The sequence below is a fragment of the Mustelus asterias genome, unplaced genomic scaffold, assembly GCF_964213995.1.
Source record: "Mustelus asterias unplaced genomic scaffold, sMusAst1.hap1.1 HAP1_SCAFFOLD_862, whole genome shotgun sequence".
In the NCBI taxonomy this organism is placed as follows: Eukaryota; Metazoa; Chordata; class Chondrichthyes; order Carcharhiniformes; family Triakidae; genus Mustelus; species Mustelus asterias.
This window is the reverse complement of record NW_027590808.1, coordinates 140,987-168,948: the sequence shown is the minus strand read 5'-3', so window position 1 is coordinate 168,948 and position 27,962 is coordinate 140,987. Positions and strand designations below refer to the sequence as shown.

Sequence of the window (27,962 nt, the reverse complement as noted above, 5' to 3'; positions counted from 1 at the left end):
GGGGATTTGTCCCCGGGGGGTCGGGGTTGGTGGGGGGGGTGAATGTGGGGGATTTGTCCCCGGGGGGTTGGGGTTTGTGGGGGGGGAGGGGGAATGTGGGGGATTTGTCCCCGGGGGGTTGGGGTTGGTGGGGGGGGTGAATGTGGGGGATTTGTCCCTGGGGGTCAGGGTTGGTGGGGGGGTGAATGTGGGGGATTTGTCCCCGGGGGGTTGGGGTTGGTGGGGGGGGTGAATGTGGGGGATTTGTCCCCGGGGGGTCGGGTTGGTGGGGGTGGTGAATGTGGGGGATTTGTCCCCGGGGGTCGGGGTTGGTGGGGGGGGTGATGTGGGGATTTGTCCCCGGGGGGTTGGGGTTGGTGGGGGGGGTGAGTGTGGGGGATTTGTCCCCGGGGGGTCGGGGTTGGTGGGGGGGGTGAGTGTGGGGGATTTGTCCCCGGGGGGTCGGGGTTGGTGGGGGGGGTGAGTGTGGGGGATTTGTCCCCGGGGGGTTGGGGTTGGTGGGGGGGGTGAGTGTGGGGGATTTGTCCCCGGGGGGGTCGGGGTTGGTGGGGGTGGTGAATGTGGGGGATTTGTCCCCGGGGGGTCGGGGTTGGTGGGGGGGGTGAATGTGGGGGATTTGTCCACGGGGGGTCGGGGTTGTGGTGGGGGGGTGAATGTGGGGGATTTGTCCCCGGGGGTCGGGGTTGGTGGGGGGGGTGAGTGTGGGGGATTTGTCCCCGGGGGGTCGGGGTTGGTGGGGGTGGTGAATGTGGGGGATTTGTCCCCGGGGGGTCGGGGTTGGTGGGGGTGGTGAATGTGGGGGATTTGTCCCCGGGGGGTCGGGGTTGGTGGGGGGGGTGAGTGTGGGGGATTTTCCTCACTGTGCCGTGTTCTTTGCAGATTCTCTCCTTCATTCTTCACACCATTGTTCGAGGTTTCATTCACTCGGCCGTGGGTGGTCTCTATGCTGCTGTGTGAGTAACCAATCATCAATCAGATCTGCATGCGCCCTCTGCTGCCCGGATACCGGGGAGGGGAGGGACCCTCGCCCTGGGCGGGGCCCTCTGGGCGGGGCCCTTGCTCTGGGCGGGGCATCGCTCGGGGCGGGGCCCTCACTCTGGGGCCCCATCTCTCTGGGCATGGCCCTTGCTCTGGGCGGGGCCCCTCACTCTGGGCGGGGCATCGCTCAGGGCGGGGCCCTGGCTCGGGGCGGGACTCGGGGTGGGGCTCTGGCTCGGGGCGGGGTCCTGGCTCGGGGCGGGGCCCTGGCTCGGGGCGGGGCTCGGGGCGGGGTCCTGGCTCGGGGCGGGGCTTGGGGCGGGGCCCTGGCTCGGGGCCGGGCTCGGGGCGGGGTCCTGGCTTGGGGCGGGGCCCCTCGCTCTGGGTGGGGCATCGCTCGGGGCGGGGCTCTGGCTCAGGGCGGGGCCCTGGCTCGGGGCGGGGCTCGGGGCGGGGCCCTGGCTCGGGGCGGGGCTCGGGGCGGGTTCTGGCTCGGGGCGGGGCCCTGGCTCGGGGCGGGGCCCTGGCTCGGGGCGGGGCCCTGGCTCGGGGCGGGGCCCTGGCTCGGGGCGGGGCTCTGGCTCGGGGCGGGACTCGGGGCGGGGCTCTGGCTCGGGGCGGGGCTCTGGCTCGGGGCGGGACTCGGGGCGGGGCTCTGGCTCGGGGCGGGGCTCTGGCTCGGGGCGGGGCCCTGGCTCGGGGCGGGGCCCTGGCTCGGGGCGGGGCTCGGGGCGGGGTCCTGGCTCGGGGCGGGGCTCGGGGCGGGGTCCTGGCTCGGGGCGGGGCTCGGGGCGGGGTCCTGGCTCGGGGCGGGGCTCTGGCTCAGGGCGGGGTCCTGGCTCTGGGTGGGGTCCTGGCTCGGGGCGGGGCCTCACTCTGGGCATGCTTGTTGTGAAGGTATATTCTCTGTCCTGTTTCATTGAGGCTTGGGTAAATATCCGGGTAACGTTTGGGGGTTTGCGGTTCACTCGGATATTTCAAGTCCAGTGGGTTCCCACTCCTGTGGAAACTCCATTCACCTCATTCCCAGCTGCTGAAGTTGTTTTTCTCTGTTCCAGATATCCCTCCACACAGTTCGGGAGTTTAACGGGAATGCAGTCACTCATCAGCGCTCTCTTTGCACTGCTCCAACAACCCCTCTTCCTCGCCATGATGGGACCACTGGAAGGCGACCCTCTCTGGGTAAGAAATAGTAAAACTCGCCCTGGACACTGTCCCCATCAAACACTCGCAGGACAGGTACAGCACGGGGTTAGATACAGAGTAAAGCTCCCTCTACACTGTCCCCCATCAAACACTCCCAGGACAGGTACAGCACGGGGTTAGATACAGAGTAAAGCTCCCTCTACACTGTCCCCCATCAAACACTCCCAGGACAGGTACAGCACGGGGTTAGATACAGAGTAAAGCTCCCTCTACACAGTCCCCATCAAACACTCCCAGGACAGGTACAGCACAGGGTTAGATACAGAGTAAAGCTCCCTCTACACAGTCCCCATCAAACACTCCCAGGACAGGTACAGCACGGGGTTAGATACAGAGTAAAGCTCCCTCTACACTGTCCCCATCAAACACTCCCAGGACAGGTACAGCACGGGGTTAGATACAGAGTAAAGCTCCCTCTACACTGTCCCCATCAAACACTCCCAGGACTGGTACAGCACGGGGTTAGATACAGAGTAAAGCTCCCTCGACACTGTCCCCATCAAACACTCCCAGGACAGGTACAGCACGGGGTTAGATACAGAGTAAAGCTCCCTCTACACTGTCCCCATCAAACACTCCCAGGACAGGTACAGCACGGGGTTAGATACAGAGTAAAGCTCCCTCTACACTGTCCCCATCAAACACTCCCAGGACAGGTACAGCACAGCATTGGATCCCTATCTCTCTAATCTCCTCCAGATCCTCTTGCCCCATAAATCTCCGAGATCTGTGCGTTCCTCTACTTCTGACCTTTGAGCATTCCCGATTCCCATCACTCCACCCGTGGCAGCAGTGCCTTCAGTTGCCTGGAGGCCTAAGCTCTGGAGTCTCTCCCTAAACCTCTCCACTGCTCTCTCTTCCTCCTCCTGGAAGACCTTCCTTTAAAACTGATGTCACTTTTTGTCACCTGTCCAAGATGCCAGCCTAAATAATGACCCCACTCACCCCGGACATTCTCTCTTCCAACTTCTTCCATCGGGAAAAAGATACAAAAGCCTGAGGTCACAACTCAAGAACAGCTTCTTCCCTGCTGCTGTCAGACTTTTGAATGGGCTTACTGATGCGCGATTAATTCACTCGGGAGGCTGGATCGTACCCGGGAAATAAAGGCTTTTATTAGCAACAAGAATAGAGCATACTGCTTAACAATACAATCCCAGACTAAAGGGTCACTAGGAAGTGCAGTGACCTTTATACTCCTATAGGAAGGCGGAGCCAACCGGAGTGTACCACAGAACAATACCAACAGGTGGAACACCCCAACCCTAACCCCAACAGTAACATATGTACAAGTACCCATAGTGATCACCATCTATGGTTCAGTACCCATAGTGATAACCATCTATGGTTCACCACATTCACCCCTCCTTTAAAAACAAAGGCCGGTGGAGCAAAAAAAACAGCACGAACTGTCCATATATTCACAAGTTCAGTCGTATCGGAGGTCCGCACCGTCTCTGCGACCTCCTCAACACTGGCGGTAGCGCCGGTTCTGGTGACCGTGGTGTCCCTCTCTCCAAGGTGGTGTCCAGTGACTCCTCCAGTTCCTCGCGGACGGGTGGACCTCGAGGTGGCGACAATCTCCTGGACTCAGGCAAGCTGTACACGGGAGTAAGAGGATTAAGTGGAGGTCCCGATGCTGCCCGCGCCGTGTCAGGAGGGGAGAGAATGGGCAAAGGAACCCTAACCAGGGGTGCGGGAGCGACGGGGGTTTCCAGGTTCCCTGCAGGCGCCAGATCTCAGATAGAGACCGTGTCCTCTCGCCCGTCAGGATATGCCACATAGGCATATTGAGGGTTGGCGTGGAGGAGATGGACCTGTTCAACCAAAGGGTCGGACTTGCGGGCCCTAACATGCCGCCGCAGGAGGACAGGTCCTGAGTACGTCGACCAAGACGGCAGTGAGGGCCCAGAGGAAGACTTCCTAGGGAAGGTAAACATCCGCTCATGTGGGGTAGCATTGGTTGCCGTACACAGGAGGGACCGGATTGAATGGAGCGCATCAGAAAGTACCTCTTGCCAACGGGAGACTGGAAGACCCCTAGACCTCAACGCCAGTAAGACAGCCTTCCAGACTGTAGCGTTTTCTCTTTCGACCTGTCCGTTACCCCTGGGGTTGTAACTCGTAGTCCTACTTGAGGCAATTCCTTTGGAGAGCAGGTATTGCCTCAAGTCGTCGCTCATAAACGACGAACCCCTATCACTGTGGATATAACTGGGGTAACCGAACAGGGTAAAGAGATCCCGCAGGGCTTTGATAACCGTGGCAGCGGACATGTCAGAACAGGGAATGGCAAAAGGGAATCGGGAGTACTCGTCAGCCACGTTGAGGAAGTACACATTCCGATCTGTCGAAGGAAGGGGGCCCTTGAAATCAACACTCAGTCGTTCAAAAGGGCGAGTGGCCTTAATGAGGTGTGCCCTGTCAGGTCGGTAGAAGTGCGGCTTGCATTCAGCACATACCTGGCAGCTTCGAGTTATCGACCTGACATCCTCTATGGAGTGGGGCAGATTCCGGGCCTTTACAAAATGGAAGAGCCGAGTGATCCCCGGATGGCAGAGATCATTGTGGAGGGCCTATAACCGGTCCTCCTGCACACTGGCACATGTTCCACGCGACAGGGCATCTGAGGGCTCATTGAGCTTCCCCGGACGGTACATGATATCATAGTTGTAGGTGGAGAGTTCGATTCTCCACCTCAAGATTTTATCATTCTTAATTTTACCCCTTAACGTGTTGTTGAACATGAACGCCACGGACCGCTGGTCCGTGAGCAGGGTAAATCGTTTTCCAGCCAAATAATGGCACCAATGCCGTACGGCCTCCACAATGGCCTGAGCCTCTTTTTCCACAGAGGAGTGCCGAATTTCAGGGCCTTGGAGGGTGCGAGAGAAAAAGGCGACGGGCCTGACTGCCTGGTTAAGAGTGGCGGCCAGGGCGAAATCAGATGCATCACTCTCCACCTGAAAGGGGATGGACTCATCAACAGCGTGCATCGTGGCTTTCGCGATGTCGGCTTTTATCCCTTCAAAGGCTAAGCGAGCCTCTGCTGTCAGGGGAAAAGAGGTAGACTTTATGAGCGGACGGGCTTTGTCCGCGTAATTGGGAACCCACTGTGCGTAATACGAGAAGAAGCCAAAGCATCTTCTCAGTGCTTTGATGCTAGTGGGTAGGGGAAGTTCAAGGAGGGGACGCATACGGTCTGGATCGAGGCCGATGACCCCGTTTTCCACCACGTATCCGAGGATTGCTAGGCGGTGCTTGCTGAATACACACTTCTCCCTGTTATAGGTCAGATTCAGGCGAGACGCAGTGCGTAAAAACTTCAGGAGGTTGGCGTCGTGGTCCTGCTGGTCATGGCCGCAGATAGTGACGTTGTCCAGGTACGGGAAGGTAGCCCGTAGCCCGTTTTGGTCCACCATTCGGTCCATCTCACGCTGGAAGACCGAGACCCCATTAGTGACGCCAAAAGGGACCCTTAAGAAGTGGTAGAGATGGCCATCCGCCTCAAAGGCCGTGTATTTTCGGTCCTCTGGGCGAATGGGAAGCTGGTGGTAGGCTGACTTCAAGTCGATGGTGGAGAACACTCGGTACTGCGCAATCTGGTTGACCATGTCAGATATGCGCGGGAGAGGGTACGCGTCCAGCTGCGTGTACCTATTAATGGTCTGACTATAGTCTATGACCATCCGGGGCTTGTCTCCAGTCTTAACCACCACGACTTGCGCTCTCCATGGGCTAGTGCTCGGTTGAATGATCCCTTCCCTGAGGAGCCGCTGAACCTCAGATCGAATAAAGATCTGATCCTCAGCGCTGTAACGCCTGCTCTCAGTTGCGATGGGCTTGCAGCCTGGCACGAGATTTTCAAATAAAGAAGGTGGGGTAATTTTGAGTGTCGAGAGACTGCACGTGGAGCGCGCTGGGCAATTTGGAGGCTGCTGTTCTCCCACTGAAAGTGGAGGGAGTGGCCCATCGTACTGCAGGGTCACACTCCTCAGGTGGACCATAAAGTCTAGTCCCAGGAGTACCGGAGCGCAAAGGTGCGGTAACACGAGGAGCCTGAAGTTCTCATAAACTGTGCCCCGCACCGTTAGAGTTACCACGCAGCTCCCAAGAACGGTAACAGATCGGGACCTCGACGCCATCGAGATTGTCTGCCTGACAGTTTGTACTCGGAGAGCGCACCGCTTCACGGTATCCGGATGAATGAAACTCTCCGTGCGCCCGCTGTCAAACAGACAATGTATTAGGCGTCCGTTTACCTCTATGTCCATCATGGACTTGTCGAGTCTGTGAGGCTTGGCCTGGTCCAGGATGATTGACGCCACTGTTGGATCCCGAGTGCAACTGCAGGCAGCTGAGATGGTCGATGATGAGGACCCCTGCTGGTCGTCTGCGGCCGGTGTCGACCAAAATGGCTGCGCCCATGGATCGCACGTGGTCGATGGCATTGAAAGTGGCGGCACCCGCAGGTCGCACGTGTCTTGCGTCGTCGTCATCAGGAATGGCGGCGCCCGTGAATCACACGTGGTTGAAGACCTCGACGAAGCTGGAGACGAGGAGACGGATCCTGGGGAGTCACACGCAGCACAGCTTGGCTTCGAAGGGGGCTTCGCTCGGCACACTTTAGCATAGTGCCCTTTCTTCCGACAAGCAGAGCAAAATACCGTTCTGGCTGGACATCGCTGACGAGGGTGCTTCGCCAATCCACAGAAATAGCACCGTGGGCCTCCTGGAGCTGCCGCCGCCGTCAGGTCCGAGGTTGAAAGCACGATCGCGCAGTTCCTAGGAGCCGCTGGGTAGAGTTTAGTCGGTGGCTGTACTTGCCACGATGTTCCCACGTGGTCGGTGGGGTAAGTTTCAAGACTTCTGGAGGCCGTTTCCATCACATCAGCCAATTCCACCGTCTTAGCTAGGTCCAAGTTACCCTGCTCTCGCAGCCGCAGGCGAATATAGGATGAGCCGATTCCCGCCACGAACGCATCTCGGATCAGATCGTTAGTGTATTGAGTAGCCGACACTGACTTGCAATTGCAGGCTCTGGCTAGCTGCTGAAGTTCGCGCAGGTACTGTCCCGTCGTTTCGCCGGGCTGCCGCCGTCGAGTGGCTAGTAGGTGCCGAGCATGAATCTCGTTTGGCGGTTTATGGTACAGCTTCTTGAGTAATTCGATGGCCTCTTTGTAGTCTTGGGAATCACGGATTGTTGCATACGCAGTGTCGCTCACCCTTGCCTGGAGGACCCGCAATCTGTCGGCGTCGTTTTGGACTGCTGTTGAGGCGTCGATATAATCCTGAAAACACTTCAACCAATGGTCGAAAGTGTTCGACGCTCCCGCGGCACGCGGATCTAAGGTTAGCCGATCGGGTTTTAACATCTGCTCCATGTTTTTGTTTTCCAAAACAAAAATTGTTGCTAATAAAATTGATGTGCGATTAATTCACTCGGGAGGCTGGATCATACCGGGGAAATAAAGGCTTTTATTAGCAACAAGAATAGAGCACACTGCTTAACAATACAATCCCAGACTAAAGGGTCACTAGGAAGTGCAGTGACCTTTATACTCCTATAGGAAGGCGGAGCCAACCGGAGTGTACCACAGAACAATACCAACAGGTGGAACACCCCAACCCTAACCCCAACAGTAACAAGAGTAACATATGTACAAGTACCCATAGTGATAACCATCTATGGTTCACCACACTTACCTTGCATTAAGTTGATCTTTCTCTACACCCTAGCTATGACTGTAACACTACATTCTGCACTCTCTCGTTTCCTTCTCTATGAACGGTATGCTTTGTCTGTATAGCGCGCAAGGAACAATACTTTTCACTATTATTAATACATGTGACAATAATAAATCAAATTGAATTGTGGTGTGTTTGGTTTGAGGATTCCCTTGCTGTGAGTTGGTGAAGTAGTATGTGCTGATGGTGTGTGTTCCTTTCCCCGCAGGTGAATGTTGGTTTGCTGGGAGTCAGTATGCTGGGATTCTGTCTGCCTGCTTACCTGCTCTTCTACAGACAGCAGCTGAAGAAGCAGAAACTGCGGAAAGCTGAAGATGCCAAACTCTTCATGAAAATCAACGGCAGCTCCAAACACGAAGCCTTTGTGTAGGCCCGAGGCCTCCTCCGCCACACTGAGACAGGACTCTTTAGGCCAGTGCTCACTCCCGCTCCATCCACAGGCCCTCAGTAAGATGTACAACAGTTTCTGTTGGTGCTAGAAGCCCTTTCCTGGGAGCCGACATCTTAGTATCATCAATTAATCAAGGATATTTATATGGGAAAGGGGAATATTTATCGAGCCTCTCTCCCTCTCACTAAGTTATTGGCCAAGGTTGCAGCTCTTGTGATTTTGTTTCTGGATGGGCTTTGTTTTGCTGTGAGGTTGCCTAAGGTTTCCATTCAGAGCCTGTGGCCCAGTGCTCATGCACAAACTCACTCCTTCTTTTCTCCCCTCTCTCTCCGTCTCCCTTACTTATTTTCTCTCTCATTCTCCTCTTTCATTCCCTCTCTCTCTCTCGCTCTGTGATTTTCTCTCTCACGGGGGCGGCCCGAGGAGCCAGGAGCCAAATATGTGGCCCGAGTGTGAGGACTTTCCTGAGCCTGCTCGCGGGACCCCCCAGCCCGGCCTGATAACCCCCTCTCCCCAACCCCCCCCCCACCCCCCCCCCCCCCGCTCGGACTCCCCCTTCCCAAGCAGCCAGAGGGACAGAAGGGGCAAATCCTCAATGCTGTTTGTTAGAGACACAGCCTCCTGGATTTTCCGGGTACTGATTTCGGGGTACTGGCCCGTTTAGCTGCCCCCACTCTTGGTGCTACAAGATTTGCCCCTCACACCCGCTGCCCACCCAGAGTGTGTTCCATCTTCGGCACGGGTACAGATGAGGACAATGTTCGGCACTGACTCGGGGGAAGGGTTAGGGTGGGAGATGTGAGCCACACTAAAACATGTTGGGGGGAGGGGGGCGAGGGGCAGGGTTTTAATTCCCCCCCCCCCCCCTCCTCCCCCTGGCTGGGGAATAGGAAGATGTTGAACCCCATTGTGTGTGTGTGTGTGTGTGTGTGGGAGGGAGTGCACTCCCTGAGCTCTGTCACCAGCTGGCTCAGTGCTGCTCCCTGCTGGCAGAGTTTCTAACTGGAGCACAGTGCACACCTTAACCTGGGAGCTGAACACTTGCAGATATTTGAGAAGTGAATTAACCCCAGCCTAACTCTCTGGGGAAACCTCCAGCCACCTCCCTGTCTCGAAAGGATGACGGGCGTTGGAGCTTCAACAGTCGGAATGATATCGGCTATTAATATTAGGATGTCCTCAGCAGATTGGAACTGATATCTTCTTCCCCCCCCCCCCCCCCCCCCCCCCGCCTTCCCCCCCATTCCTCCTGCCCTCCTCTCCTGAAGGTGCTAACTCTCTCTGGGGAAGGGGGTAGGGGTGGCATTTGCTTCTCATAGGGCAGAGCCAGCCCCAACTATTTAAATGTCAGCAGGCTATTCGACTGTGATGGGAATCACTGTCATTCTGACCCACCCCCCCCCCCCCCACACCCTCCTCCTCCCCCCACCCCACAGCGAGCAGTAACCTCCATCGCCAGCTCCCCCTCCCCATTGCTGTGGGACTGCTGGACCTCAAAAAGATCTGAACTGGGACAAAAACATTTCAAAAAATATTCTGAAAAGTTGCCTGAGGACAGAACTGAGCAGAGAATGCTGCCACTTACTCCAGTATTAGGATGTGTTTGACACACTACCTGCTATTAAAGGGGCAGTGTCACTGTATTAAAGGGTCCCTGTACCTCAGTTAAAGGGACAGTGTTCCAGTATTGGAAGAAGATTGTGGTTGTGTTCAGTTGGGGGAAAGTCCAGACCGTGTTGTATCCTGCAGAGTGGACTGTCACACACGGATCAGATTAACCACACCATCACCTCACTGCTCACCCAATCCACACACTCACTGACCAGGCCGGACTGGACTCTCACTGGAACCGAACTGGACTCTCACTGGAACCGGACTGGACACTCACTGGAACCGAACTGGACTCTCACTGGAACCGGACTGGACTCTCACTGGAACCGAACTGGACACTCACTGGAACCGAACTGGACACTCACTGGAACCGAACTGGACACTCACTGGAACCAGAGTGGTCACTCATTGGAATCTGACTGGGGCTGGACTGGAATGGACTCTCACTGGAACCGGTCTGGACTGGACAGGCAGGTGTGTGTCTGAGTGGTTCAAAGTGCAGTTTGTGGATTGTGTCAGGGTATCAGGAACACTGCCCCGTGCTGTGTGCAGCCCCCCCGGCCTGAGGCGGATATTCAGTTCCCTGGATTGGACATTAAAAATGAAGGCCAAAGCCATTCTGAGGCACAGTGTCCTGAACCAATAGCGTCTGACCAAGCCTGTGTCCAGCTGGAATGTGAGAATCCTGGCCCTCGAGATAAAGGCTGATGTTTCACTAACTTTCTGATTACTCATCACCCGACACTGCCTTTTAATGTCACACCCAATCACTCCCGGGCCCCTCGATATTGAGAAAATAGCCTGACTTCTCCTTCTCAAAGTGATCAATGTACATCTCGCCCTCACTCTCGCCCTCACTCTCGCCCTCACTCTTGCCCTCACTCTCGCCCGCACTCTCGCCCGCACTCTCGCCCGCACTCTCGCCCGCACTCTCGCCCGCACTCTCGCCCGCACTCTCGCCCGCACTCTTGCCCTCACTCTCGCCCGCACTCTCGCCCGCACTCTCGCCCGCACTCTCGCCCGCACTCTTGCCCTCACTCTCGCCCGCACTCTCGCCCGCACTCTCGCCCGCACTCTCGCCCGCACTCTCGCCCGCACTCTCGCCCGCACCCTCGCCCGCACTCTCGCCCGCACTCTCGCCGGCACCCTCGCCGGCACTCTCGCCCGCACTCTCGCCCGCACTCTCGCCCGCACCCTCGCCCGCACCCTCGCCCGCACCCTCGCCCGCACTCTCGCCCGCACCCTCGCCCGCACTCTCGCCCGCACCCTCGCCCGCACCCTCGCCCGCACCCTCGCCCGCACCCTCGCCCACATCCTCGCCCGCACTCTCGCCGGCACTCTCGCCGGCACTCTCGCCGGCACTCTCGCCCGCACCCTCGCCCGCACCCTCACCCGCACCCTCATCCTCACTCAATGCCCAGTATAGATCCTGTCACATCCCACCAGAGATCCTAAACCCTTATCCCTAATCTCTCTCCATCCCCCAATCAATTACCAACGCCTGTCCCAAGACGCCCTCTCTCTATTTAAACGGAAAGGACATTCCTCATTTCTCTCTCCCAGCTTCCCAAATAATTTTCCAATCCAAACACACAATTCCTGAATGTAGGATTCTGAATGAATTCCTCTCCCCGCCAGTTTCTCCTGATACTTTGGGGTGGAAATTATCAAATTCCAGACAGTTCTGTGTCCCACTACTTTCTCCTTCACCATTGCACGGTAGCACAGTGGTTAGCGCTGCTGCCTCACAGCGCCAGGGACCCGGGTTCGATTCCCGGCTTGGGTCACTGTCTGTGCGGAGTCTGCACATTCTCCCCGTGTCTGCGTGGGTTTCCTCCGGGTGCTCCGGTTTCCTCCCACAGTCCGAAAGGCATGCAGGTTAGATGGATTGACCATGCTAAATTGGCCCTTAGTGTCAGGGGGATGGGAATAAGGTGTGGGTGGGATTGTGGTCGGTGCAGGCTCGATGGGCCGAATGTCCTCCTTCTGCACCGTAGGGATTCTATGAACTAAACGCACCAGGCCTCTCCCCTGGTGTCCTGTCCTGTTCCTTCAGTATGAAACCAGAGAGAGTATTCATATCAGACAGTTTATCATTTCATTATGATCCATCATAGTGTTCCCTCCAATAAAGGGCAGTGTGCTGTGTTAAAGGGCAGTGGGGAGGGATACAGCATTGAGCCCCTGGCAGTTAGAGAGTTAAGGGGTGTTTACAAAAGGACTGAGGCTGCGGGATTGTGAGGAGGGTGGTGGGATTGCGATGAATCCAGTACTGTTCACACAGGAGTGCTGGACAATCACAGACTGTTGAAACTGGGTTAGATGTTAGGTGTGATCTCAGACCCTCCCAATCAGCGCGTGGAGGGAGAGGGAGGGGCAGCGTTAAAGGGGCAGATCCACCTCCAGTAGAGCAGCAGTTATTTTTATTTCCAGGCGACCTTTGGCCGGGGTCACTGCCTCAGGCCTGGCATTCACAGGGGGCCAAGTGGCCAATCGATTAAAGGCCCCCACCCCATCACCCGTCGCCAACAATAGCAATAAGAGCTTTCATTTCCTATTGCGTACAGAGCATGTTATTCTGTGAGATGTCTACCCACCAGCCTTGCCAATAGCATGCTCAAAGCACTGATTAGCACGGGTAGAGCATCAGCCGGTCACCCGAAACCTATAGGAAATATTCATACAGCTCCCACTGTTTAAAACATTCTCCTCACCATGTCACCTGGTACTCTGTCCAAGATAACACCTTTAATATTGCACCCACCTGAAGGATTGATTTTTCTGTGTCTTGGTCTGTTTATATTCCTATATCAAATATATATATATATATTGGACATTCTCTGCGTGCTATATTTCACTGGTAATTCTTATCAGATTGATGTACCTTCTCAGAAAGTTCTGTATTAATAAATTTTAAAAAAACACCATCTATTTCTCCTCAGTCCTGTTTTGTTACTGGTGACTTAGTTTTAAAAATCAGTCGTGGGACGTGGGCGTCGCCGGCTGGGCCGGCATTTATTACCCGTCCCGAGTTGCCCCTTGAGAAGGTGGGGGGTGTGGTGAACCATCGTTGGTTCCCACTGTGGGATTGTTCTAATGTTGTTGTTGGGCTAGGGTGCTCCCACTGTGGGATTGTTCTAATGTTGTTGTTGGGCTAGGGTGGGATTAATACACCTGTGGTTGTTGCTGTTGTGGCACATCCCAGTCGGGCTCCGCCTCCTGGGAGAGGTATAAGACCCCCTGCTCGGGCGGGACCTCGTCAGTCTGGGGTGGTGTACTTACGTTCTAGTAGTTCCATTGTTAGGCGATAAAAGCCTTCAGTTACCGAAGCCTCGTGTCTTGTGTTCGATTGACGTGCATCAGTGGGGTGAGCTGCCGCCTTGAACCCGCTGCAGTCCACGTGCCGCGGGTTAGGCCGCACTGCGCCCAGTTCTGGTCGCCACACTCCCAGAAGGAGGCGGAGGCTTTGAAGAGGGTGCAGAGGAGGTTGAACGGGACGTTGCCTGGTTTGGAGGGTGTTAATTATGGGGAGATATTGGACAAACTTGGTTTGTTTTCACTTGAGCGTCCGGGGCTGAGGGGAGACCGGATGGAAGTTTACAAAATTGAGAGACACGGAGAGAATGGACAGTTGGAATCTTATTCCCAGGATAGAAATGTCAATTACTCGGGAACATAGGGGGAAAGTTTAAAGGAGATGTGAGAGGTAGGTTTTTTTTTACACAGAGGGTGGTAAATGTCTGGAATGCGTTGCCACAGGAGGTGGTAGAAGCGGATACGACAGCAATGTTTAAGAGGCATCTTGACGGATAAATGAATAAACAGCGAATAGAGGGATACGGACCGCGTAGAGGCAAAGAGGCTTTAGTTTAGAAAGGCGTCATGTGTCAGCACAGGCTTGGTGGGCCGAAGGGCCTGTCCCTGTGCTGTACTGTTCTTTGTTCTTTAGACCCCTCCCATCACCTCTCACCCAGTGACTCCAGCCCCGCTGCACAATCAGCCCCTCCCGTGTCTCCCTCCCATTTTCCTTCCCTCTTTCTCCTCCTCAAAACTGTGGGGGGGGAGAAAGAGGGAGAGGGGGCCGACAGGGGGAGATCTTACCAGCTTTTCCCTCTATCTCCCTGCTGTGTAAATACTGTCACAAGAGGTTGGGGTGGGTATAGCCAGTACCCCATAGTGGAAACACCATCATTGGTGCTGCCTCCTCTGTAACATAGGCAGAGGCAGCAGCTCTTGTAGCCCCCCCCCACCCCCCCCCGCCCGCCCCCCCCCCCCCCCCCCCCCCCCGCCCGCCCCCCCCCCCACCCCCCCCCCCGCCCGCCCCGCCCCCCCCGCCCCCCCCCCCGCCCCCCCCCCCGCCCCCCCCCCCCGCCCCCCCCCCCCGCCCCCCCCCCCCGCCCCCCCCCCCCCCCCCGCCCCCCCCCCCCCCGCCCCCCCCCCCCCCGCCCCCCCCCCCCCCCCCCCCCCCCCCCCCCCCCGCCCGCCCCCCCCCGCCCGCCCCCCATGGCCGGTCTGCCCCTGTTGCCGGTTTGGCCCTCTACTCCGAGTGTCAGGGTGAAGGGTTACACCCGCCCCGGATTGAAGTTTGTATGAAGGCTGTGGCTGAGGTTGTCGGTCCCTCCTGTCTGTCCGGTAAGCTGGTGTTTCCCCGGGAGCCTGGCCCTGACCAAGGCACTCGCCGTGGGTGGGTTGTTTCTGGAGGCCATCGCACAGAACGTTATCCAACATCCCTCCCTCCATTCCCAGCGAGCTCCTCCTCCCAGCCCCTCAGGGAGGTCCGCTGCACGGTTCTGCCAGTCCTGCTCAGCTACAGAGAAAGAAGTTTAACAACACCAGGTTAAAGTCCAACAGGTTTATTTGGTAGCAAAAGCCACACAAGCTTTCGGAGCTCTTACTGAAGAAGGGGCTTGGAGCTCCGAAAGCTTGTGTGGCTTTTGCTACCAAATAAACCTGTTGGACTTTAACCTGGTGTTGTTAAACTTCTTACTGTGTTTACCCCAGTCCAACGCCGGCATCTCCACATCACAGCTACAGAGAGCCCAGGCCAGGACACGGTGTCGGGGTGCCGAGTTACTGAGCAGCATGGGGGGATACTTTGCAAAGTCTTCAGGGTCTGCGCACAGCCAACGGTGCCACCTCTGTGAGGAGGTGGGGCACTTGCGGAAACATTTCCCAGGCTGGCACCACATTTCCCCCAGGTCAATCCCAACAGGATGAGTCTGAACCAGTGATCACCTCTGTCTCGACCGAGACCTGACCCCAACCCTGGCCCCAAATCCGTAAATGCTGCACCAATCCCTGAGTTCCAATCCAGTCCCGACGGAGAACGTGCGGCCGCAATAGACAAGACCCAGGGTTTGTCCACACAAAACTGAGCGTCCTCGCATTGACTGTTTGTGGAAGGGGTGCCAATCAAGTGGGTTGCTTTGTACTGGATGGTGTTAAGCTGCTTGAGTGTTGCTGGCACTGAACTCATCCAGGCAAGTATGGGCATGGGTGGCACAGTGGTTAGCACTGCTGTTTCTCAGCGCCAGGGACCTGGGCTCAATTCCCGGCTTGGGTCACTGTCTGTTTGCACGTTCTCCCCATGTCTGCGTGGGTTTCCTCCGGGTGCTGCAGTTTCCTCCCACAGTCTGAAAGACGTGCTGGTTAGGGTGCATTGACCCGAACAGGCGCCGGAGTGTGGTGACTTCATTGCAGTGTTAATGTAAGCCTTACTTGTGACTAATAAATAAACTTGAACTTTTAACTTAAGTGGAGAGTATTCCATTACACTCCTGACTGGTGCCTTGTAGATGATGGACAGGCTTTGGGGGGTGTAATGTCCTATGTCAGGGGTTGTGGGTTTTAATAGAATAGGTGCAGTTTACACACCTAGATTCAAACTAACAGGTTTATTGAAAGATGTTCTCTGCAATGCACAGAGTACAAACTGGAATTCAAACAGCGGCCTGTGGCAGCACCCTAATGACATCATCATCAAATCAGGTGATCAGCTCTTAAAGCAAAAATGCAACCCTTTTAAATATATAACATCCCTCCCCCTTTGCGTCTGTAGTCAGAACAATAATTACTACCATGTTATACATAGAATCAAGAATAATCATAGAAATCATAGAAACCCTACAGTGCAGAAGGAGGCCATTCGGCCCATCGAGTCTGCACCGACCACAATCCCACCCAGGCCCTACCCCCACATATTTACCCACTAATCCCTCTAACCTACGCATCCCAGGACTCTAAGGGGCAATTTTTTAACCTGGCCAATCAACCTAACCCACACATCTTTGGACTGTGGGAGGAAACCGGAGCACCCGGAGGAAACCCACGCAGACACGAGGAGAATGTGCAAACTCCACACAGACAGTGACCCGAGCCGGGAATCGAACCCAGGACCCTGGAGCTGTGAAGCAGCAGTGCTAACCACTGTGCTACCGTGCCGCCCATAATACTCCAGACAGTACGGTGCATCATTAATCATTATGCACAGTCAATAAGAAAGTTGATCAGGAGGATGTCTCTTCCTCTCTGGTTGTGTATGACGCTCTGGATTTTGGCTGTTCCTTGACCTGAGAAGTATGATTTGGAACGTCAGTGGACACTTCGCTTGGAACTCATCATCTTTCATTCTCACTCGGTATAGGAGCGTAGACACAATCATCAGGCAATTCAGATTCAACAAGTCTCCCGTAGTAGCGTTCACAAGATCAGGAACTAAAGAAATTGGTGCTTCTGGAGATGATTTGGAGAAATCATTTTGAGATGATAACAATTGGTCAGCACGGCGCCGCCAAACCAGCTCATCCTCAGTTTGAACCGTGACAGAAACTATGGCTGCTACCCATTTCTCACTCGCTGCATCATTACGCACAAACACACAATCTCCTTGTCGAAATGAGCTTTGTTTTGCCCTCACTTCTTGTCTCGCAACTTGAGAATGTTGTTGACACTCCACTGTTGCTAAAGTTTCTGACAGTAATAACAAATCAAACATAGTTCCCAACTTTCTCTTTAAGAGCCGGAATGTAGGTGAACTTTGGGTAGTTGCATCAGTCGTGTTTCTATAAGATGCCAAAAAGATATGCACATAATGTGATAACAAACCTTGCTCTCTTCAACCTTATAAAGAACGTTTCAAGGATTGGACAAATCTTTCAACAAATCCATGGATGATAAGGTGCGGATTTTATAGACTGAATACCATTTACTTTAGATAATCCTCAAGCTCTTAGTTGCATAAGGTTAAATCTCACGGGATCCAGGGTGAGTTATCTAATTGGATACAAAATTGGCTTGATGACAGAAGCCAGAGGGTGGTTGTAGAAGGTTGTTTTTCAAACTGGAGGCCTGTGACCAGCGGTGTGCCTCAGGGATCAGTGCTGGGTCCACTGTTATTTGTCATTTATATTAATGATTTGGATGAGAATATAGGAGGCATGGTTAGTAAGTTTGCAGATGACACCAAGATTGGTGGCATAGTGGACAGTGAAGAAAGTTATCTCCAATTGCAACAAAATATTGATGTCTTGAGGAGTGTACATATTACAGAGAAGGAGGTGCTGGAAGTCTTAAAGCGCATCAAGGTAGATAAATCCCTGGGACCTGATGAAGTGTATCCCAGGACATTGTGGGAGGCTAGGAAGGAAATTGCGGGTCCTCTAGCCGAGATATTTGAATCATCGATAGTCACGGGTGAGGTGCCTGAAGATTGGAGAGTGGCAAATGTTGTGCCTTTGTTTAAAAAGGGCTGCAGGGAAAAGCCTGGGAACTACAGGCCAGTGAGCCTCACATCTGTGGTGGGTAAGTTGTTGGAAGGTATTTTGAGAGACAGGATCTACAGGCATTTAGAGATGCAAGGACTGATTAGGGACAGTCAGCATGGCTTTGTGAGTGGAAATTCATGTCTCACAAATTTAATTGAGTTTTTTGAAGGGGTAACCAAGAAGGTAGATGAGGGCAGTGCAGTTGATGTTGTCTACATGGACTTTAGCAAGGCCTTTGACAAGGCACCGCATGGTAGGTTGTTGCATAAAGTTAAATAAAGTTAAATCCCACGGGATCCAGGGTGAGGTATCTAAATGGATACAAAATTGGCTTCTTGACAGAAGCCAGAGGGTGGTTGTAGAGAGTTGTTTTTCAAACTGGAGGCCTGTGACCAGCGGTGTGCCTCAGGGATCAGTGCTGGGCCCACTGTTATTTGTCATTTATATTAATGATTTGGATGAGAATATAGGGGGCATGGTTAGTAAGTTTGCAGATGACACCAAGATTGGTGGCATGGTGGACAGTGAGGAAGGTTATCTCCAATTGCAGCAGGATCTTGATCAATTGGGCTGACGAATAGCAGATGGAGTTTAATTTAGACAAATGCGAGGTGATGCATTTTGGAAGATTGAACCAGGGCAGGACTTACTCAGTTAATGGTCGGGCGTTGGGGAAAGTTACAGAACAAAAAGAGATCTAGGGGTACATGTTCATAGCTCCTTGGAAGTGGAGTCACAGGTGGACAGAGTGGTGAAGAAGGCATTCAGTATACTTGGTTTCATCGGTCAGAACATTGAATACAGGAGTTGGGTCGTCTTGTTGAAGTTATACAAGATATTGGTAAGGCCGCACTTGGAATGCTGTGTACAGTTCTGGTCACCCTATTCGAGAAAGGATATTATTAAACTAGAAAGAGTGCAGAAAAGATTTACTAGGATGCTACGGGGACTTGATGGATTGAGTTATAAGGAGAGGCTGGATAGACTGGGACTTTTTTCTCTGGAGCGTAGAAGGCTGAGAGGTGATCTTATAGAGGTCTATAAAATAATGAGGAGCACAGATCAGCTAGATAGTCAATATCTTTTCCCAAAGGTAGGGGAGTCTAAAACTAGAGGTGAGAGGGGAGAGATACAGAAGTGTCCAGAGGGGCAATTTTTTCACACAGAGGGTGGTGAGTGTCTGGAACGAGCTGCCAGAGGTAGTAGTAGAGGCGGGTACAATTTTGTCTTTTAAAAAGCATTTAGATAGTTACATGGGTACGATGGGTATAGAGGGATATGGGCCAAATGCGGGCAATTGGGATTAGTTTAGGGGTTTATAAAAAAAGGGCAGCATGGACAAGTTGGGCCAAAGGGCCTGTTTCCATGCTGTAAACCTCTATGACTCTTGTGAAGTAAACTGAACCATTATCACTAACAATCTGTTCCGGTTGACCAAATCTTACAAAAATGTGTCAGTTTTTTCAATGGTTTCTTTGGTTGTAATAAATCTCATGATAACTTCTGGCCACTCTGAGTGTGCATCAATTCTGACTCAGAATATGTAACCCTTAAACAGACCTGCAAAATCTACATGCAATCATTGCAATGGCCTTTTTGGCCATTTCCAAGGGTGTAAAGGAGAGAAGGTGGTGTAAGTCTTATTCGTACATGAAAGACTATTAGCAAAACCAGTTGGTGGCATCTGCTCAATAGGTAAAGATAAATGTGTTAATGTATCAGCATTAGTGTGACACTCTGATTGACAGTATTGTGTTTAGCAGGAGTGTGCAGATAAGATCAGTGACCATCTTTGCAATCAACTAGCAGCTAATGGTAGCTTCAGATTAAAAGTAACCAAAGCTTCAGACTTCTACAAAACATCTTTGACATCCTTGTATGATTTCTCACACTCTGTTGTCCAGTCCCATGACTGGTTCATACGTAGTAAATTATGCAATTGCTTCAATCGAGAGCTTCACATTTTTGGGTGTCCGGATCACCAACAACCTGTCCTGGTCCCCCCATGCCGACACTATAGTGAAGAAAGCCCACCAACACCTCTACTTTCTCTGAAGACTAAGGAAATTTGGCATGTCAGCTACAACTCTCACCAACTTTTACAGATGCACCATAGAAGCATCCTTTCTGGTTGTATCACAGCTTGGTATGGCTCCTGCTCTGCCCAAGACCGCAAGGAACTACAAAAGGTTGTGAATGTAGCCCAATCCATCACGCAAACCAGCCTCCCATCCATTGACTCTGTCTACACTTCCCGCTGCCTTGGAAAAGCAGCCAGCATAATTAAGGACCCACGCACCCCAGACATTCTCCCTTCCACCTTCTTCCGTTGGGAAAAAGATACAAAAGTCTGAGGTCTGTTTCAACAGATTTGTCAAGCATGATTTCCCCTTCATAAATCCATGCTGACTCTGTCTGATCCTGCCACTGCTTTCTAAATGCTCCGCTATAAAGTCCTTGACAATGGAATCGAGAATTTTCCCCACTACCGATGTTAAGCTTACTGGTCTATAATTCCCTGTTTTCTCTCTACCTCCCTTTTTGAATATTGGAGTGACATTCGCTACCCTCCAATCTGCAGGGACTGTTCCAATGTCTATAGAATCCTGGAAGATAACCATCAATGAATCCACTATTTCTAGAGCCACTTCCTTAAGAACCCTGAGATGTAGATTATCAGGCCCTGGGGATTTATCCACCTTCAATCCCATCAATATTCCCAGCACCATTTCTCTACTAATATTGATCTCCCTCAGTTCTTCCCTCGCACTAAATCTTCCATTCTCCAACATTTCTGGCATCTGATTTGTGTCCTCTTTTGTGAAGACAGAACCAAAGTATGTGTTCAGTTGCTCGGCCATTTTTCTGTCCCCTATTATACATTTTCCCATTTCTGTCTGTAGGGGACCTACATTTGTCTTCATCAACCTCTTTCTCTTCACGTATCTACAGAAACTCCTAGTGTCAGTCTTTATGTTCACTGCAAACTTACTTTCATCCTGTATTTTAACCTTCGTAATCAATCCCTTGGTCCTTCTTTGCTGAATTCTAAACTGCTCCCAATCCTCAGACCTATTATTTTTCTCGGCCAATCTGTGTGCTTCTTCCTGGGATCGGATACTCTCTCTAATATCCTTTGTAAGCCATGGATTGGCCCTCTTACCCATTCTGTTTTTGTGCCAGACAGGAATAAACAGTTGCTGCAGTTCCCCCATGCGTTCCTTGAATGTTTGCCATTGTTTATCCACTGGCATCCCTTTAAGCAACTCTCCCCAATCTATCCAGAGCAACTCACGCCCCATATCCTCACAGTTTCCTTTATTAAGATTCAGCATCCTAGAGGGGACATAGCTTTAAATTGAGGGGTGATAGATATAGGACAGATGTCAGAGGTAGGTTCTTCACTCAGAGAGTAGTAAGGATGTGGAATGCCCTGCCTGCAACAGTAGTGGACTCGCCAACATTAAGGCCATTTAAATGGTCATTGGATAAACATATGGATGATATTGGAATAGTGTAGGTTAGAGGGGCTTTAGATTGGTTTCAGTGGTCGGCGCAACATCGAGGGCCGAAGGGCCTGTACTGCGCTGTAATGTTCTATGTTCTATGTCTTCCAATCAACTCCTTCACTCTCCACCTTGATAAAAAATTCTATCATGTTATGGTCACTCAGCCCCAAGGGGTCTCATACAGCTCGATTGGCAATGATTCCCTTCTCATTACACAGTACCCAGTCTAAGATGGCCTGCTCTCTAGTTGGTTCCTCCACATATTGGTTAAGAAAACCATCCTGTAAACACTCCAGGAATTCCTCCTCTACGCCATTGTGGCTAATTTGATTTGTCCGATCTATGAGCAGATTAAACTCACCCATGATCACCGATATTCCCTTATCACACGCATCTCTGATTGCCTGTTTATTGCCATTCCCAACATCACCTCTGCAGTTTGGGTGTACCTACACCCTAGGGACTGCAACGGTTCAGGAAGACAGCTCACCATCACCTCCTGAAGGGTATTTAAGGATGGGCAATAAATGCTGGCCGAGCCAGCGACACCCACACCCTAGCACTGATTAAAAATACATATATGTAGCAGAGGAGTAGGTGACCCAGCACAGGAAAGGAATCTGAAGACATTGCGTTCTCGCTAATTAAATGTTTGAACATAAGCAGGTTGGGATCAGTTCCAGTTTATCACTGTCGGTGTCTGGTGCCTCCGACAGCCACACTCTGCCTGTGAACACAACATTTTTCCTGTGACAGTCAGACACATGAAGGGTTTCATGACAGAGGAACAAGAATCTATCAGGGGAGCAGGGGGGAGAATGAGTTGTCGGGACAGTGTGAAGATGAGCAGAGACCCTGTCACTGACACACACTCACCAGCAGTGGGCAGTAGCTGGCTGTGACAGCGTTACACAGCCGGGGTTCCGGGAGGCTGAGCAAGCTTTGGGAGGATGTGTTTCCCAAAGGCAACAACCCCACACACAACAAGCAGATAAACTATAAACTACCAGAGCTACAGGCTTCTCACTGACTCTACCCACAGGGTAGCTATTGCCTCAACAGTTGTAATGATGCACTTTCACATCTGTGAATGCCAAAGGATTTATTAATCACAAACCAGCAGCCTCGTGAGGTGATTAAACACTCTGAGCATCAATTAATCCCTGAGCCAGGACCCTTCCTCTGCTGTGTCACCCTTAAAGGGGCAATCAGTACAAATCACCACAACAGTCACTGAGGGAGTGCCGCACTGTCAGAGGGTCAGTACTGAGGGAGCGCCACACTGTCAGAGGGTCAGTGCTGAGGGAGTGACGCACTGTCAGAGGGTCAGTACTGAGGGAGTGCCGCACTGTCAGAGGGTCAGTACTGAGGGAGTGCCGCACTGTCAGAGGGTCAGTGCTGAGGGAGCGCCGCACTGTCAGAGGGTCAGTGCTGAGGGAGTGCCGCACTGTCAGAGGGTCAGTACTGAGGGAGCGCCGCACTGTCAGAGGGTCAGTGCTGAGGGAGTGCCGCACTGTCAGAGGGTCAGTACTGAGGGAGTGCCGCACTGTCAGAGGGTCAGTACTGAGGGAGTGCCGCACTGTCAAAGGGTCAGTGCTGAGGGAGTGCCGCACTATCAGAGGGTCAGTACTGAGGGAGTGCCGCACTGTCAGAGGGTCAGTGCTGAGGGAGTGCCGCACTGTCAGAGGGTCAGTGCTGAGGGAGTGCCGCACTGTCAGAGGGTCAGTGCTGAGGGAGTGCCGCACTGTCAGAGGGTCAGTACTGAGGGAGTGGCGCACTGTCAGAGGGTCAGTACTGAGGGAGTGCCGCACTGTCAGAGGGTCAGTACTGAGGGAGTGCCGCACTGTCAGAGGGTCAGTACTGAGGGAGCGCCGCACTGTCAGAGGGTCAGTGCTGAGGGAGTGCCGCACTGTCAGAGGGTCAGTGCTGAGGGAGTGCCGCACTGTCAGAGGGTCAGTACTGAGGGAGTGCCGCACTGTCAGAGGGTCAGTACTGAGGGAGTGCCGCACTGTCAGAGGGTCAGTACTGAGGGAGTGCCGCACTGTCAGAGGGTCAGTACTGAGGGAGCGCCGCACTGTCAGAGGCTCAGTGCTGAGGGAGTGCTGCACTGTCAGAGGGTCAGTGCTGAGGGAGTGCCACACTGTTAGAGGGTCAGTACTGAGGGAGTGCTGCACTGTCAGAGGGTCAGTACTGAGGGAGTGCCGCACTGTCAGAGGGTCAGTGCTGAAGGAGTGCCGCACTGTCAGTGGGTCAGTGCTGAGGGAGTGCCGCACTGTCAGAGGGTCAGTACTGAGGGAGTGCCGCACTGTCAGAGGGTCAGTACTGAGGGAGTGCCGCACTGTCAGAGGGTCAGTACTGAGGGAGTGCCGCACTGTCAGAGGGTCAGTACTGAGGGAGTGCCGCACTGTCAGAGGGTCAGTGCTGAAGGAGTGCCGCACTGTCAGTGGGTCAGTGCTGAGGGAGTGCCGCACTGTCAGTGGGTCAGTGCTGAGGGAGTGCCGCACTGTCAGAGGGTCAGTGCTGAGGGAGTGCCGCACTGTCAGAGGGTCAGTGCTGCGGGAGTGCCGCACTGTCAGAGGGTCAGTACTGAGGGAGTGCTGCACTGTCAGAGATTCAGTACTGAGGGAGTACCACACTGTCAGAGGGTCAGTACTGAGGAAGTTCCGCATTGTCAGAGGGTCAGTACTGAGGGAGTGCCGCACTGTCAGAGGGTCAGTACTGAGGGAGTGCTGCACTGTCAGAGGGTCAGTACTGAGGGAGTGCCGCACTGTCAGAGGGTCAGTGCTGAAGGAGTGCCGCACTGTCAGAGGGTCAGTGCTGAGGGAGTGCCGCACTGTCAGAGGGTCAGTGCTGAGGGAGTGCCGCACTGTCAGAGGGTCAGTGCTGAGGAAGTGCCGCACTGTCAGAGGGTCAGTGCTGAGGGAGTGCCGCACTGTCAGAGGATCAGTACTGAGGGAGTGCCGCACTGTCAGAGGGTCAGTGCTGAGGGAGTGCCGCACTGTCAGAGGGTCAGTGCTGAGGGAGTGCCGCACTGTCAGAGGGTCAGTGCTGAGGGAGTGCTGCACTGTCAGAGGGTCAGTGCTGAGGGAGTACCACACTGTCAGAGGGTCAGTACTGAGGAAGTGCCGCATTGTCAGAGGGTCAGTACTGAGGGAGTGCCGCACTGTCAGTGGGTCAGTACTGAGGGAGTGCTGCACTGTCAGAGGGTCAGTACTGAGGAAGTGTCGCATTGTCAGAGGGTCAGTACTGAGGGAGTGCTGCACTGTCAGAGGGTCAGTACTGAGGGAGTGCCGCACTGTCAGAGGGTCAGTACTGAGGGAGTGCTGCACTGTCAGAGGGTCAGTACTGAGGGAGTGCCGCACTATCAGACGGTCAAGGTGAGGATAGGTGAGGGGGTGAGTGGATGAGTATGGGGAATTGGGGGCAGGGGGAAGGTATGGGTGGGGTTGTATTTGACCGCGTGTGGAAGCAGCTGCTGTGGTATCACTGCCTCAATTCACATCTAAAGAAAGGAAATTTGGATTGAAGAGGAAAGTCTATCGAAATTCAACCTGGTCTCAGTTAGAAATGTCAACTTTGATTGTGTTCTCAGCAGAATTGAGAGATGTTAGTGTTTGGTATTGGCACCATCAGAAAGAGCTAAGTGGCATCGAGAGTCAGAGAGGAAGCCTGGTCTATGCCACTCTCTTCCTGAAAACGCTAATTACAGAGTGAGTCAAGGGGACACTGTCCCCCACCGAGTCTGTAACCCACACAGCCACATCATACCCTCACAGAGACCTCCCTGCAATCCATCCCAGCAGGAACCGTGGCCCCATGTCTGTGCTTCACTGTCCCTCAGTCTCCTGCAAAACCCCAACGCCAAAGGAATTCTGTCAACCGTGTCTGTGGAGGGACCAAATGAAATGGTGGTGAGAGTTAATGTTACTCAGTACATCCACGCTACAAATACGCAAAAGGGAGGTGATGGCCTCGTGGTATTATCGCTGGACTATTAATCCAGAAACCCAGCTAATGTTCTGGGGACCCGGGTTCAAATCCCACCAGGGCAGATGATGGAATTTGAATTCAATAAAAAATATTTGTAATAAATGAAAATAAACCAAGGGATGAGATTTGGCTTTGATCTTTGATCTTTGGGTCCTCGCTGTCCACGGGGATGGTGACAGAGGACTGGAGAGTGGCGAATGTTGTTCCTCTGTTTAAGAAAGGGAATAGAAATGACCCTGGTAATTATAGACCGGTTAGTCTTACTTCGGTGGTTGGTAAATTGATGGAAAAGGTCCTTAGGGATGGGATTTACAACCATTTAGGAAGATGCGGATTAATCCGGGATAGTCAGCACGGATTTGTGAAGGGCAAGTCGTGCCTCACAAATTTGATAGAATTTTTTGAGGAGGTAACTAAGTGTGTTGATGAAGGTAGGGCAGTTGATGTCATATACATGGATTTTAGTAAGGCGTTTGATAAGGTCCCCCATGGTCAGCTTATGATGAAAGTGAGGAGGTGTGGGATAGAGGGAAAGTTGGCCGATTGGATAGGCAACTGGCTGTCTGATCGAAGACAGAGGGTGGTGGTGGATGGAAAATTTTCGGACTGGAGGCAGGTTGCTAGCGGAGTGCCACAGGGATCAGTGCTTGGTCCTCTGCTATTTGTGATTTTTATTAATGACTTAGAGGAGGGGGCTGAAGGGTGGATCAGTAAATTTGCTGATGACACCAAGATTGGTGGAGTAGTGGATGAGGTGGAGGGCTGTTGTAGGCTGCAAAGAGACATAGATAGGATGCAGAGCTGGGCTGAAAAATGGCAAATGGAGTTTAACCCTGATAAATGTGAGGTGATTCATTTTGGTAGGACTAATTTAAATGTGGATTACAGGGTCAAAGGTAGGGTTCTGAAGACTGTGGAGGAACAGAGAGATCTTGGGGTCCATATCCACAGATCTCTAAAGGTTGCCACTCAAGTGGATAGAGCTGTGAAGAGGGCCTATAGTGTGTTAGCTTTTATTAACAGGGGGTTGGAGTTTAAGAGCCGTGGGGTTATGCTGCAACTGTACAGGACCTTGGTGAGACCACATTTGGAATATTGTGTGCAGTTCTGGTCACCTCACTATAAGAAGGATGTGGAAGCGCTGGAAAGAGTGCAGAGGAGATTTACCAGGATGCTGCCTGGTTTGGAGGGTAGGTCTTATGAGGAAAGGTTGAGGGAGCTAGGGCTGTTCTCTCTGGAGCGGAGGAGGCTGAGGGGAGACTTAATAGAGGTTTATAAAATGATGAAGGGGATAGATAGAGTGAACGTTCAAGGACTATTGCCTCGGGTGGATGGAGCTATTACAAGGGGGCATAACTATAGGGTTCGTGGTGGGAGATATAGGAAGGATATCAGAGGTAGGTTCTTTACGCAGAGAGTGGTTGGGGTGTGGAATGGACTGCCTGCAGTGATAGTGGAGTCAGACACTTTAGGAACATTTAAGCGGTTATTGGATAGGCACATGGAGCACACCAGGATGATAGGGAGTGGGATAGCTTGATCTTGGTTTCAGATAAAGCTCGGCACAACATCGTGGGCCGAAGGGCCTGTCCTGTGCTGTACTGTTCTATGTTCTATGTTCTAAACCATGAAACCATTGCCGATTATCAGGAAAAACCCATCTGGTTCATTAATGTCCTTTCGGGAAAGATGGGCAACACGGTGGCACAGTGGTTAGCACTGCTGCCTCACAGCACCAGGGACCCAGGTTCAATTCCTGACTTAGGTCACTGTCTGTGCGGAGTCTGCACGTTCTCCCCATGTCTGCGTGGGTTTCCTCCAGGTGCTCCGGTTTCCTCCCATAGTCGGAAAGACATGCTGGTTAGGTGCATTGGCCGTGCTAAATTCTCCCTCAGTGTACCCGCACAGGTGCCAGAGTATAGTGACTAGGGGATTTTCACAGTAACTTCATTGCAATGTTAATATAAGCCTACTTGTAATAAAGTAGGGAAGGAAATCTGCCTTCCTTACCCGGTCTGGCCTTATTTGACTCCAGAGCTGCAGCGATGTGGCTGACCCTCTGAAACGGCCTAGCAAGCCACTCAGTTCAAGGGCAACTAGGGATGAGCAATAAATGCTGGAGAGCCAGCGACACCCATGTCCCACAAGTGAATAAAACAACTTTCATCATCGCCTCTGACAATGGGTCATGTGTTGGTTGAAGAGTCTGATGCAGGGTTGGTGTGGTTGTCAATGAACTGGTAGCTCATGTTGTGGTTGTTGGTGCCTGGGGGGGACCTTCTGCAGCTATGGAACCTCGGGTCTTCCTCTGAGCACGGTGGATGCTGTGAGTTTGGTGCAGATGATCCTCGAAACATGAACCAAATCTCAGTGCTTGCCTGTACTCGGGCCAGGCAGTCACAGTGCTTTCCCTGGAGAGGGGGTCTGTAATAAGATCAAATCAATAAAAACTAGCAATGAAGAATGATTGTGCAGGAAGATGCAACTTGACTATTTATAGGAAAACAACGATAATTGAATGGTTAGATCACTGAACCAATCCCGATTACTTACTGCAGAACTTCCCAAACTCTGGCTCGTGACTTCAGTGAGACGTGGATTTGGGATCATGTCCTCAAAGGCAGCAATGGCTGCTATGGATTGCTGCGGAGTCATGACGCCTCTTTCAATGCTGCGGCTGGCTGTTGGCGGTGTGGCCAAGTGCACAGTTCTCCCAGCCTCAATTACTGCTGCAAAAAAAGACTTTGTGTCAAGAGATGTTTGTTC

At 52.9% G+C, this 27,962-nt stretch overlaps 1 protein-coding gene across 1 annotated transcript; it reads left to right on the top strand.

The window, feature by feature from the left end:
- Window positions 1-856: 856 nt before the first annotated feature.
- On the top strand, window positions 857-12,861 carry LOC144487544 (large neutral amino acids transporter small subunit 4-like). The gene is made up of 3 exons (XM_078205625.1): window positions 857-953; window positions 2,037-2,160; window positions 8,141-12,861. The coding sequence occupies exons 2-3, from the start codon at window positions 2,071-2,073 to the stop codon at window positions 8,300-8,302; spliced, it is 252 nt and encodes an 83-aa protein (XP_078061751.1). The 5' UTR covers window positions 857-953; window positions 2,037-2,070; the 3' UTR covers window positions 8,303-12,861.
- The last annotated feature ends 15,101 nt before the right edge of the window (window positions 12,862-27,962 follow it).